The 14,555-nt window shown below is 40.5% G+C and overlaps 1 protein-coding gene across 4 annotated transcripts in view; it reads right to left on the bottom strand.

Annotated features, from left to right (window-relative positions):
- The window catches only part of uba7 (ubiquitin-like modifier activating enzyme 7), a 71,730-nt gene extending 61,152 nt beyond the window's left edge, over positions 1–10,578 (bottom strand). Inside the window, exons 1-13 of one of the 4 annotated variants that reach the window (XR_005037088.1) lie at positions 10,358–10,577; positions 9,030–9,198; positions 6,371–6,505; positions 5,994–6,100; positions 5,769–5,859; positions 5,504–5,633; positions 5,065–5,162; positions 4,729–4,878; positions 4,310–4,474; positions 3,911–4,027; positions 3,588–3,668; positions 2,958–3,113; positions 330–495 (exon numbers count right to left, since the gene is read on the bottom strand). Coding sequence is in view for 3 of the 4 variants with exons in the window: in XM_036950743.1 (XP_036806638.1) it covers positions 330–495; positions 2,958–3,113; positions 3,588–3,668; positions 3,911–4,027; positions 4,310–4,474; positions 4,729–4,878; positions 5,065–5,162; positions 5,504–5,633; positions 5,769–5,859; positions 5,994–6,100; positions 6,371–6,505; positions 9,030–9,198; positions 10,358–10,404 (1,612 nt within the window). In the remaining variant the exon portion in view is untranslated. Of the gene's footprint in view, positions 1–329; positions 496–2,957; positions 3,114–3,587; positions 3,669–3,910; positions 4,028–4,309; positions 4,475–4,728; positions 4,879–5,064; positions 5,163–5,503; positions 5,634–5,768; positions 5,860–5,993; positions 6,101–6,370; positions 6,506–9,029; positions 9,199–10,357 lie in introns of all 4 variants that reach the window. The other 3 variants (XM_036950743.1, XM_036950742.1, XM_036950741.1) reach the window with 3 other exon arrangements.
- Positions 10,579–14,555: the final 3,977 nt, after the last annotated feature.

Here is a 14,555-nt window from a genome sequence, read left to right as displayed (position 1 = left end):
CAGTTGCTAATGAACTGACCTTAGGCTGATTACTACACTGATTCTGGTACTAGTGGCATGCAGGCCTATGTGCTATTATTACCACAGCTATTACTACAGAAATAAAGGAGAATGAATTGTCTCTAGTGGTGTTTATTACTGATGCCGATAAGACTATTAGCCATTGGTTGTTGTACTAGTAATGTTATTGATGTCGATACAGCTAGACGTGTGTGTTGGTCCTAATATTAGCAGTAGCGTGGGTGTTGCCAGTGTATGGACTCTGTCACTAGTAGTAATATCATTAATAGGATCATGATACAGGGAGTAGCACAGGCACTGGTACTGACTGGCTTCCACGTTGTCCAGAGCTGCAGCTACTCCATCCAGGCCCATGAAGAAGGCGTGCCCATAGACCTGCTCACTGTCTGGGTCCAGGCGGTTCTGGTGGGCTGTGATGTTCATGTTGGGGTTCATGACTCTGACCGCCTGGGCTGCTACCTCTGACTTCTGTCTCTGTGGAAGTAGAGGAAGAGGAGGAGGTCGGTGAGTGAAGGGAAAATCAGCCTCTCTTGATGAACTTCCCCTCGTTCCCCCATGACTTACTCAAAGAATAGCTGGAATACAAAGAGAAAACTGAAGAGAAAACACAAACACTGAAGGCAGAAATACTAAAACACAGAAACATTAAAACACTGAAACACTAAAGGCAGAAACACTAAAACATAGAAACATTAAAACACAAACACTGAAGGCAGAAACACTAAAACACAGAAACATTAAAACACAGAAACACAGAAGGCATAAACATTAAAACACATAAACATTAAAACACAGAAACACTAAAACACAGAAACATTAAAACACTGAAACACAGAAACACTAAAACACAGAAACACTAAAACACAGAAACATTAAAACACAGAAACACAGAAGGCAGAAACACTAAAACACAGAAACACTGAAGGCACTAACAATAAAACACAGAAACATTAAAATACAGAAACACTAAAACACAGAAACACTGAAGGCACTAACAATAAAACACAGAAACATTAAAACACAGAAACACTAAAGGCAGAAACACAAAAACACAGAAACACTAAAACACAGAAACACTAAAAGGCAAAAAGCGAGAAAAAGAGCAGCAATGGTGTGAACTGGGTGACAAAGAAACTAGAGAATTGAGGGGAAGGGAAACCCAAATATTTACACAAGCAGCAAAGGAAATCAGGATACACATGAACTCATCATAGATGGGTCTTATATAGCAGTATCTTGTATATTTCTCCTTCTGACAGACATCTGGAAGATGGTATGAAAGCCAATGGCAAGCACTCGGTCACATTCAAATGAAGTGGAAAGGAAACCTAAATCACCATGACTGTGGCCTACGGATACATGCATGGCTCACAGCCATTTAGTTATATAAACAGTTTGCCGGACACAATTTTTCCTAAGCACAATATGTCCTAACTATATTCAGATTCAATGCAGACAGATATGTGTTTTTACCATTGGGGTGTGTAAGGTTGGATGTGGGAGTGCGTGTGTGTGTGTGTGTGTGTGTGTGTGTGTGTGTGTGTGTTTTTTTCTCATTCATTTCGTCTTGACTTGGCTGACGAGGCAGAAAAAACTAAATATAATAGGATCAGGCTGTACAATCTTTCCAATCAGCAATATATCCCAGTTTATGAATGAAAATGTGATATGAACTGGAAATAGATAAACATGTTTTGTACTTTGATCAATTATAATGGGAATGTGTAAGAAACTTATCAGGAAAAGGAGCTTAAAATTGTTGGGAATTGGCAGTTGTTTCCTTGTTGACATGTGAGCTACCTGTATAAAAGTGTTCCTCTTTCTCCATCTGAACAGAACCTACAGAAACTACCTGTGAAACACTCGATTGGAAAACTGTAACTATGGCGATAAAGACCATCCTGCTTCTAAGCGGTGCCTTTGCACTGGGCGATGCAAAGTCCTTGATGGAGGCCAACCTGGACCAGCTCCCTGCTTTCAACCCAGACTGGAGACCAATGGTGAACGTATTCATCATATGCAGGAGATGGGTGGTGAGGGAAACAGCATTGAACAGAGCCCAGGTCTCCAGATGTTTCAGGAAATTGATGCTGTTAAGTATCAAGCTGACGTGAATGACCTGGAAACTCTGGAGCCCTCGGTAGAGATGGATGGAGAACAGGGCTTGTATCAGGAGGCTTTTCAGGGAACAGGGGAGAGGTTGGAGGGGACAGAGTGCAGGAGCGCATGTCCCTCTGGCTGGTCCAAATACGGATCCCGCTGCTTCAGGTACCGAGTCTGAGCAGTTCTGTGTGTATCAGGGAGCCAACCTGGCATCCGTCCACAGCACAGCAGAATATAATTTCATACAGAAGATGGTAATGATACAAACTGGGGGATTTCCTCGCGCCTGGATTGGAGGTTATGATCTTGCTCAGGAAGGCCTATGGCTCTGCAGCGATGGGTCCAGATTTGACTTTACCAACTGGAGCAAAGGACAGCGGGACAACTACCAAGGCAAACAAAACTGTCTGTACTTTAATTATGGAGCTGAAAAACGCTGGGATGAGGGAATTTGCAGTACAAGGTTTCCCTCTGTGTGTTCTAGAAGAATGTGATCTCTCGCCTGTGAGTCAGATTAATATTTATTTATCTTTCCCATGGTTTTAAATGTTAACAAATCTGTGTAAACATTAAACTTGTTGCCACGAATCATGATTAACAGAGAAACACACTCTCAGTATAAATTATACTTTCTGTCTCTCCTTCTCTGCATGTGTCATCAACATCCATCAATAATGATTTTGTCACAAATAAAAGATCAGTTCCATCTTAAAAAGGAAAATGTGTTGAAAATGAATAAAAACAATTCTACAACATAAAAGGCATCTGATAATTTCAATATCTAGTAAGCATTTTGAGAATTGTGCTTGTGTTTAGAATTGCTTCTCTCTTACCCCAATGTCTTGAGACCTGAAGAGAAATTGTCGGTTTAGATTGGATCTCTCAATGGAGTCCATGTCTGTCACAGTGATGTGCCCACCCTCTCCAGCCCCCAGGCCAATCAGAGCAAAATTCTTGAGAAGTTCACAACCTATAGCGCCAGCCCCAACCTGACGACACATCATGACAGAAGACATGTTAGAATACAAAATAAAATAGAACAAATTCAACCCAAGTTGCATTCATCTACTGTATAAATATCACTTAATCAACACATTTGTCATAGTATATGCCAAGCTACTTTTTGCACATCAGAGGGTATTAAGACTTTCACTCCAACACACTCATGTGGAAACAGAACTGGTGAGAGTGCAATAACACAAGCATGCACGCACAAACTCACGCGCACACACACAAAGCAAAACAAATAAAAGCTAGCATAACACATGCAAAGGAAGCCTGGAAGGTGAGGGCTTGGCAGGACCAAACGCTAACAGGAATTGCCACCTGAATCACAGCTGTTTCCTGCACGTGTCATTATCAACACTAGCAGGAATGACCAGAGGGAAAGAATGACACTGAGGCCTGTTTGGCCATGCAGAGGGTACCCCCTGCTGGTGAGAGATGAGAAGACTGGCACTCACAAGGAAATACTTCTGTTCACCAAGCCTCTCCTGGAAGCCTGATCCAAACACTGCAGTCTGCCCGTCATACCGAGAGCCTCTCTGCAATAGAGACAGTAGAGCAGTGGATAATGCAGACAGGCAGGGAATAAATATCCACCAACACATGCCAATTGATAATTTTCCTGATAGATAAAACATGGCTTCCTAAGGCTACATTAATTATTCTTTATGGGGGAGATAGTAATCGATAGCTAGCTTTTGGCTGATATTATATATATATTTATTTGAATATGTATTGGCTGATATTAATATTTTTTAAATATTATGTATTAAAATCTTACTGGTGAACAAGTGCTCTCTGTCAGTTCCTCTCCCTCTCCACCGTTGCCTTCAGGAAGGCACTCCAGTGCATCAAAGTACAGCCACTGCTGAAGAGGGGTGAACTTCCCAGTGCACGCCTATAGGGACACCAAATATGAACATCAGGCACACAGGCAAACATATCAACACTATGAACCATACAGCACATCACAGGCACTTCACTATCCCTGGCAGTGCTTTCTGGAGTACAGAAACCATAGCAGTTTGCTCATAAAGGTGTAATAAATGCATTCTACTGTCGAGGGGCTTGACTAGATCATAGGGCAGCTTTGAATTATTGGGACTGCAAGCTCTTCATATTTCTTTAGTGCCTAAATGTGTTGGATACCTATGTTCCTTCTCGGGACTTTTGTCCTCACCTTCATGACTTCTTGGGCGGCCAGCCCTCCGATGAAGGCGTTAACAGGGGCCAGGTCACCACAGGCAGTGAAGGACAGACTCTGCACCACACCTTCATCTAACTGATCCAGATGGGACACCTTATTCAGTTCTGTCACCATGGCTACCAGTAGCTCAGCATCCGACTGTAGGGGGATGGATGGACAGCCGACTCCATAGTAAGACAGAGCATGACCAGTTTCTTTAGGGATTCTATCCAACTTGAGCTACTGGTTCAAATATCTTTCACAGATTCTAAAGATGCTTTCTTAGCCTACTGAACATGACAAAGCGTGGTGAGACAGGCAAATACAGTATAATGTCATAAGATTTCTTCTACCAACACATGAATGTTCCATACCAGAAAAATAAATATTATTTTGTATTGTCTTTCACTGACCTGGGATCTGGGCTTAGGTAGTCGTCCCACTCTCTTCACAAAGCCATGCAGGGCTTGGAAGGCCAGGTGCAGTGTCTGGTGCTTCGTCATCTTCCCATAGTCAGTCATTACTAGTAACTCAGGGTCAACCAAGGCCTCGTCAAGGGGTTTCTGTAACAAGTACAGAAAGTATAGGCATAAAGTAAGCATAGTGAACTGAGTGCCAATGTCATTGAACCCCATATTGGTAAGGTTGGCTTTCCATATGATACAGTAAATATCTAAATATTATTCTTGGGATAGATGAATGCCTAGTCCAACATAATTAATTTGATACAATTAAGAAACAATACTTACAAATTGTAGCATTTTAGACTTTTTGACCTCAGTTGCTACGCCGCCTTTCTTATACTCAGAAAAGCTTGAGGTGTCACAAATACTGAAGGAATCAGGGCCTGGCAATGAAAGAACATGTCATCATTTACACACACATCATAATGTATGAATCATCATATTCATTTACATTTCTGTCCATATTAAATGTAATCACCACCACTGTCATGCCATTTCCTGTCATGTACTTAAAACATTTTTAAAGTAGCTTAGATATGCCTCATATTACAACAATTATATCATATTAAAAAAGGAGATGTCCTTTCGAGAGAAACTAAAGTTGAAATATCTTTCTAGTAAACAAGTTTTACTGGTGGCACGTAAGGGGCAAAGTACATTTTCTGCATTCTTGTTCTAAACCACCATTATTTTGGATGCTTTTCCCCTGTGAATAAGAACTCACCAAGGACTTTGATGTCCACTGGTCCATAGCTATTGAGCTTTGTCATGCCACACACTTCAGAGAGGGACACAGTGCTGCCATTTACAAAGCCATGCCTCTGTTCAATGCATGTGACCACTCCAGGATCCGCCTATAGACGCAATGAAGAACAATGTGTAACAGTGGTTTTTGCTCTATGATCTTGTCCACTGACATACTGTATTCCCAGGTATAACATGCAAATGCCACCATCTTCAATAGTTAAGGAAAGGTAAGCATTGAATACCTTGGTGATATGATCTATCATGGCTGATGCAGGTGTCTCCCCATCAGTGTCCAAGACCTCAAACTCCTCCCCAAAGTCACAGAATAACTGACTGCAATAGAACCAAAACAATAACCATTGGGGAACTGAACCAGCTATGCATCACTCATATCTACTATGGATGAGGACTGTTACAGGACAGGTTATTTATTGGTTAAAGTAGAGATGGTGTGTCACCCCCCTCACCCACAAAGTCCTTTGGTATCAGCCACAATGAACTTGATTCCATTTGAATGACAAAACGTCCCAAAACGCTGCTGGTCATCCAGAGTGGAGTCAGTCAGCACCACCACCTGGGAAAACAAATAAGATATGTTCTCACCTTTAATATTATTGCTATACCTAGGGTTGAAAAAATCTGGTCAGCTTCCTGAAAATTCCCAGGTTTTCCAGAAATCCTGGTTTCCTGTCTGTTCCCTCCTGATTCCAACAATCTTCCAACCGGGTTTTCCAGAAAACCATGACATTTTGAGAACGTTACCAGATTTTTGCAACCCTAGCTGTACTGTGTATGGCTAGTCCAGAGAGAAAGTGGGTAAACGCAGGGCAGGGTTCAGGCCTACCTGGAATTGTTGCAGCAGCGTCTCCTTCAGTGGCCCAGTGTGGGCAGACACATGGACATGGGGGTTAAGGCCAGACAGCTGAGATAGGGAACTCAGGGCTCGGTTCTGACCAAGGTGAGATGCCAGCAGGAAAAACTGGAAGGGAAACATTGGGGTTCAGGAGTAGTTTGACAAAATAACATCTGATCTGAATGAACATTTTCAGAATGTTATATGCCCCTGTATTCCTATTTCCCTCCTTTAATATCAGGTGCTAAATAGTTACAGAGATGGCAGTGTGATAGAGACGGCCTAACGTGGATTGCTCTAAATAGTTATTGTCCATGTTCCATCTTCAAAGTACATATGAAATCATTAGGCAGGTTTCCATTGACTTAGGTTTATTCGACAAAAGCAAAAAAAAATATTTGCGACAAAAAAAAATCTTTGCGAAACGAGTAATGGAAACGGCAGATATAGGATATATTTTCTAAAGATTGACAACATTTTTATGGATTTTTCTTTTGTCTAACTTTATTGAGACAAATGATGATGGACATTTTGAAGGTACATGATGTAATGTCATCATGTAACTATAACGCTCCAATCCACATTTATGCTAATTCTTAATGCCTACTACTTGCAAAACAAAAAAATGTAAACTTTAAAAATTATGTTTATTTGCAGGACATTATCAATCAAATCAAATGTATTTATAAAGCCCTTCTTACATCAACTGATGTCACAAAGTGCTGTACAGAAACCCAACCTAAAACCCCAAACAGCAAGCAATGCAGGTGTACTGTAGAAGCACGGTGGCTAGGAAAAACTCCCTAGAAAGGCCAAAACCTAGGAAGAAACCTAGAGAGGAACCAGGCTATGTGGGGTGGCCAGTCCTCTTCTGGCTGTGCCGGGTGGAGATTATAACAGAACATGGCCAAGATGTTATGCATGAATTGCATGATTTGCTTCGCCTTGCTTCGCCTTCTGGTTGGCTGGATGCAAGTTTCACCATCCGATTGTTTCAGATCCCCAAGTGTGCAAATTTCACCATGGCATGGACATTGGCGATACGTTGGCACATGATAATTATTAGAATATGGTAAATATTAGTACATTCTTGCATTATATCCATGCTGGCTTCGCAGCTACAGTACTTGAGACATGAAACAGATAGGTAGAAAGGCATATTTGAATATTTAAAAAAAATGTATCCTTTATTTAACCTTTATTTAACTAGGCAAGTCAGTTTAGAACAAATTCAGACTGTCGCTAAATTATTCATGGGAATAATTATGTTTGGGTTTGGAATTAGATCTATTGATATAATTAGAGAATATATTGTTGTTATATGAGTACAATTTTAATTTTATTTATATATATATATATATATATATATATATATATATATATATATATATATATATATATATATATATATATATGTATATATATATATATATATATATTTATATATATATATACAGTACCAGTCAAAAGTTTGGACACACCTACTCATTCAAGGGTTTTTTCTTTATTTAAATTTTTTTTTTTTAGAATAATAGCGAAGACATCAAAACTATGAAATAACACATATGGAATCATGCAGTAACCAAAACACCTTCCTAATATTGTGTTGCACCCAGTGGAGGCTCCTCAGTGAATGTAATAAAAATAAAAATCGTGAAACATTAAAGTTATACTTTTTTTAGACAAAACTATACGAAATATATTCACCTCACCAAATAGTTTATTAAAACACACTGTTTTGCAATGAAGGTTTACAGTAGCCTCAGCAGCACTCTGTAGGGTAGCACCATGGTGTAGCCGGAGGACACTTAGCTTCTGTCCTCCTATGGGTACATTGTCTTCAATACAAAACCCAGGAGGCACATGGTTCTCACCCCCTTCCATAGACACACTGTAATTATGACAGCTTCCGGAGGACATCCTCCAACCTATCAGAGCTCTAGCAGCATGAACTGACATGTTGTCCAGCCAATCAAAGGATCAGAGAAGGAATCTAGTACTGAAAGCAAAAGCTACAGTTAGCTAGCACTGCAGTGCATGAAATGTGGTGAGTAGTTAACTCAAACACAGCTGATGTGTTGTGCACTGAAGTCCACAAGTAAATGGAAAAAGATGAGAGGAGGAGAATGCGTAGATAGATGCGAGACGGAATTATTTATACAACGAACTGTTTGTATGTGTCACTGTCTGTCACCTTGATTACTCAAAATTCTCTCGATCTGTGCACCTACATTGTAAACTTTAATTCATTGGCTAGGTTGTAGCAACCTCATGATGTGTACAGGGAAAATGTTAGTATCTTATAGTAGCCTAAATGTTCAATTGAGCTGAATGACAGTCATCCAATATGTTGTAATAGAAATAAGGCCATGTTCATAAAAATAAAAAAAATCTTCCCTCATTTAAATGGCATCGACCATCACTGGTTGCACCCCCTTTTGCCCTCAGAACAGCCTCAATTTGTCGACTCCACCTGTGCCAGGTGATATTGGCAGGAATGCCTGCTGAGGCCAAGTAGTCTCTTTCTTGCTGTGACATGATGACATTGAGACCTTTCAAACTCTGTATTCCTAAATTAGTCTAGGGGGCAGATTATTTCTTGAACAGAATAACAGTATAGCAGGGTTACTCTATGACACAGGTAGCCTACCTGTGAGGAGAAGTCCATCCACTCAGCCGGTCCCTCATCCTGCACAGTGACGGACTTCACTCCAGAGAGGATGACATTCTTGGCGATCTCCACCCCTAGACCCCGCATCCCCGCAATGAGGACATTAGCTGTCCCCATGCGACGCATCGCCTCATGACCCAACACATACCTGCCACACAGTGCCCAAAAGACAAGACTGTTACTAGATGCCAAGGTTATTATAGTAAACTGAAACTAAAAAAAAAGAGGAAAAATCGAATGGGGTTTTCAGGCTTTTTGGATGTGGATATCGGGTCTGAACCTGGCAGGGAAATGCTGCCTGGAAATGGCGATGTTTCATATAGGCCTGTGCATCATTATCACTAGATATCACTACAGGTACAAAATCGTCACTAAAGTTAAAAAGCATTGGATTGGTGTTAACATGGGTGAGAGAGTTTCTTTCCACCATATTTTTTGCACCAGTCTCAGGGTCGTCACTAGTTACCACAGCCACAAAGTAATAATTATGGATAAATCCCGCCCATTCAATTAACAGATACCCATACACTTCCAGTCATTGCGCTAACGCCAGTTAGTAATGGCTCACAAAACTATGCTGTACCTCTAACTTCCTTCATATTTGACACAGAAACATAAAATTTGTATCCACAAGTTTATCTGACCCTGGGGAAGTAGACGATGGACCTCATTGCCAAAACCCCTAAGTATCCCTTTAGCCCTAAAATTAACTACACTGCTAACTTCATGCCTAACCCTAACCTTAAATTATGACCAAAAAGCTCATTTTTGCAGCCAATTTTGACTTCGTGGCTGTGAAATCTGACTTTGTGGCTGTGTTAACTAGTGGAAAGCCAGTCTCTGCACTATTCCTTTTAAATCAAAGTCACATTGAGACAGACTTTACATTTTAAACAAAACCTAACCTATGACTTGAGACATCACCTTATGTATTACTTATGTATTACATCGCCCAAAAAAAACACAAAGTCAGATTCCACAGTCTCAATGTCAGATTTGGCTACAAAAATTCGCTTTTTGGTCTTAATTTAAGATTATGTTTAGGCATAAGGTTAGCAGTGTGGTCAAGGTTAGGGTTAGGTTTAAATCATGATTTCTTCCCCTAACACTGAAACTGAAACCAAATAATATAAAAACGATTTATTTTTTATGTTTATACTAACTGAAAATAAACTGAATTTAAAATAAAAGTAGAGAAGCGAATAGAAATAAAAACGAATATAAAAACTCAAAACTATAATAACCTTGCTAGATGCATGTCAACTGTCAAATTGTAGTTTCCTTTGGACATGACAGGCTATACTTACAGCTGTCGGGAGTAAAAGCCCTCGTCGATATCATTGCTTTCAGACATGTTTTGGAAGTGATCTAGTCTACAGCCTAACCGTTTTATTTCGTTCTATTGTGCAGAGCCAAACTGTTCCCTATTCAAGTTTCTTAAATGTATTCCTGAGTAGGGTTTAGAACAAGAATGCTACCTGTAAAACTTTTTCAGTAGGACGATTATTTAACTTTCGCTTTTCTCTAAATTACGTCATTACCTCTATCACCAGTGGGCATGTTCACAAGAAAGCAGTCAATTGCCGAGTGCCGCTTAGGCTGACAACTGTGACTCGCTTATGCGGGTGCTGGCAGCATATAGCACTGTTCGATTGTGCGTCATGAATTCCTCATAGCAGATTTGTATGAAGGTTTGGTTATTAAATGGGTAAACAGTTCTATAGTAATATCCTCTAAAACGCTCTGGTGACAAACACATTTTGCTTCCCTGTTTTGAATTATCCACATGGCTGGGAGAACCAAGTAAATATATTTCGAAAATGTAAAAAAAAACGATGTATTATTAGCTAACTAGCTACAGTGTAGGCTAACTCAAATGAGCTGCTAAAGGAGCTAGTTGGCTAGCTAGCTATCTAGCCAACTTTACATGCTGTATAAATAGCTAGTTAAGTGAATTAAACGTCACCAGCTACATAACTTCACATTAGCTAGCTATCTTTATGTATTTATCACTGTAAAAAACAAACTCCAACTGCATTTGTAGGTAGCTAGTTAACTGCCATGGTGGAGGGTGAAAGGATAGCAGCCCCAACTCTCAATGTGAGAGAGTAGACTATTCTGGATAGAGCAGGTACTTGTGTAGTTCCAGTCCCTAGAAAGTTAGAACGGAGATAGTAGTTACATAATATTCAGTGTGGTGTAATTTGTGTATAATGAAGTTTTCTGTCCTCCGATAAAGAGCTATGAAAGGCCGTCTACAGATGAACAGGTCATGGGGACTCCAAGGGGTGCACTCCTTTGTTTTTGCCTTAGCACTGCACAGCTGATTCAAATGATCAACTCATCATCAAGCTTCAAGTGGTATTTTGTATTCATTTGGGATGCTATCCTTGATATGGTCCTGTTATTGTCATGCTACACATGCACATGTGTGTGCACATGCATCTATCAATCCAATGTTAACATTATTTGTTTTAAGGGATATTATACTTTAGTAATCCACAATTACCTGGTGATGTAAAGTCTAATAATGACATTATCTTTCATATTCCTACAGATACCTTGTAACTGGAGAAGTCTGCAGGATGTTTCAAGGATGGGGTCCAACAACGCAGAGCGAGAGGCAATCTGTGCGGGAGATCTTCACCTCCTACTTCTTTGAAGAGGGTTCTGTTCCCTAGCAACACCATAGACTACACTATGCACAACCAAAGGCTCCTTTAAGAGCCATCCACATTGCAATAAGAGTATTCTTTAATTTATTTAGCTATGTCAACTGCAGTTATTCAATTCCCAGTTCAAATCAAATTTTATTTGTCACATACACATGGTTAGCAGATGTTAATGCGAGTGTAGCGAAATGCTTGTGCTTCTAGTTCCGACAGTGCAGTAATATCTAACAAGTAATAACAATTCCCCTACGACTATCTAATACACATCTAAAGGGGTGATTGAGAATATGTAAATAGAAGTATATGGATGAGTGATGGCCGAGCGGCATAGGCAAGGTGCAGTAGATGGTATAAAATACAGTATAAACGTGATACGAGTAATGTAAGATATGTAAATATTATTTAAAGTGGCATTGTTTAAAGTGACTAGTGATCCATTTATGAAAGTGTCCAGTGATTAGGTCTCAATATAGGCAGCAGCCTCTGAGTTAGTGATTGCTGTTTAGCAGTCTGATGGCCTTGAGATTGAAAAACATCTCTCGGTCCCAGCTTTGATGCACCTGTACTGACCTCGCCTTCTGGATGATAGCGGTGTGAACAGGCAGTAGCTCCTTGATGATTGTTGTTGTCCTTGATGATCTTTTTGGCCTTCCTGTGACATTGGGTGCTGTAGGTGTCATGGGGGACAGATAGTTTGCCCCCAGTGATGCGTTGTGCAGACCGCACCACCCTCTGGAGAGCCTTGCGGTTGAGGGCGGTGCAGTTGCCGTACCAGGCTGTGATACAGCCCAACAGGGTGCTCTCGATTGTGCATCTGTAAAAGTTTGTCAGGGTTTTGGGTGACAAGCCAAATTTATTCAGCCTCCTGAGGTTGAAGACGCGCTATTGCGCCTTCTTCACCACACTGTCTATGGGTGGACCACCTTCTCCTCAGCTGTCCCTTCGATGTGGATAGGGGGGTGCTCCCTCTGCTGTTTCCTGAAGTCCACGATCATCTCCTTTGTTTTATTGACTTTGAGTGAGAGGTTGTTTTCATGATAACACACTCCGAGTGCCCTCACCTCCTCCCTGTAGGCTGCCTCTTCGTTGTTGGTGATCAAGCCCACTAATGTTGTGTCGTCTGCAAACTTAATGATAGGGTTGGAGGCGTGCATGGCCACGCAGTCGTGGGTGAACAGGGAGTACAGGAGAGGGCTGAGCACGCAGCCCTGTGTGTGTTCCATTTGATTTATATTTCTCAGGTGAGGGTGCTGTTTAAGTAACGGTGTGATGTCTATACAAAAACAAAGCAGGCTATTTTAAGCCACCCATATTGAAACATTTTTTAACAATTAGACACCCTATATCCCACACCTACACACTCATGTATCAATCTGATTGATGGATTGTGTTGTGCAGTAAGCAGGCTCAGGTGTATAACTGTGGCTCCTTCTACCTTCAAAGAATAGGCAAGAGGGCCAACCAGGGAGAATAGTAAGACACTTAATTATTTCTATAACTATGCTATATTGTTTGTCGTCGTGTGTCTGTGCATGTTTTTCAATATAAAGTACTCTGCAGCCACTTAGTGTGGACACCAGGTGAGGCCACATGCATAGATTCCTGTTGAACACTGTCTCTTTAACTACCTTATTTTCTCATTAATAGTCTCTCTTTCACTTCATCCCTCTCGCCCATTTTCCCTAAATCCTCTAGGTTATATCAGCTGTGTCGGTGAACCCCTCCCGCATCTGAACTGTCTACATAGAGAGCACAGCATCAAAGGTGAGAGGTCACTTGGTCTGGTCAACATGAAGTGTTATTAAAGAGATGCTTTACACAGGGATGCAAACTGCTGAGGGCCCAAAAAGGTGACACTTTTTTGTTGCACTGAAACCTGCAAATAATCCCTGCTATGGGGAAATGCAGGTTTTAACTCATTTAACAACAAAGAATATGATCTACTTGAAAAGTCTGTGTAAAATAAAAAGTGGTTAATGTGAACCTAACTCGCAGCTAAAAAATGTAAAGAAAGCAATCCAATGTTATTTGTTGCTTAGACTTTACTGCAAAAGTCTTGAAAAAAAACAATACACTAATATTGCAGTTAGTCATGACAGCCTTTATAATATAACACTTGTGACCACACACACAAACTTTGCACTGAAAGTAGAACATGTGTGCAAAAATAATGTTCACTGAGTAAAAAAAAGTACCCTCACTCACACGTGTTACTGTTAAGTTCAACACAACAAAAACAATATCTTTGGGCTACACTGCACATTATTACATTGTACACTTTCTTCCTGTGGACATCTGTTCTACAATGTGTCAGCAAAAGTGAGAAAGAGGGAAAGTGTGTGGTGTTCCTTTCACCTCTATAGTAGCATCCAGATTAAGCCAGGCTCCAGCTACACTTGATCCCTGAATCCACTTGTTTAACAAGCAACGCCTCATTTTCACCTAATTGTCTCATTCTGAAAATTAACCACATACTGCAGAGGGAAAACATTAGTTAATAGATAGTGGTTCGTTAACTAGCTAACAAACTAACCACTAGCATTTCACACAGATTGCCAGGGTCCAGTAAGCAACTAACACGTTATAACTTGAGGAACGGTGTTGTGTCGAAACGCTCCCCCCTGCCAGAATTCTCCCTCCCTCAGCGTGAACGTGCTCGCAATCAATTCTTCATTGCTGCGACTTGCTTGCTAGTTGGGATTTCTGATCACATTAGGCTGCGTTTCATTTTATTTTTTATACAGTATCTATGTGATCGCACTTATAATGTCTGCAGTTTTCGGTTTGGCTATTTGTTTCAAGTATATTAGTAAATAAATAAATCTCCTTGCCA

This window comes from Oncorhynchus mykiss, chromosome 17, assembly GCF_013265735.2.
Source record: "Oncorhynchus mykiss isolate Arlee chromosome 17, USDA_OmykA_1.1, whole genome shotgun sequence".
Classification (NCBI taxonomy): Eukaryota; Metazoa; Chordata; class Actinopteri; order Salmoniformes; family Salmonidae; genus Oncorhynchus; species Oncorhynchus mykiss.
This window is presented reverse-complemented; position numbering and strand designations above follow the sequence as displayed.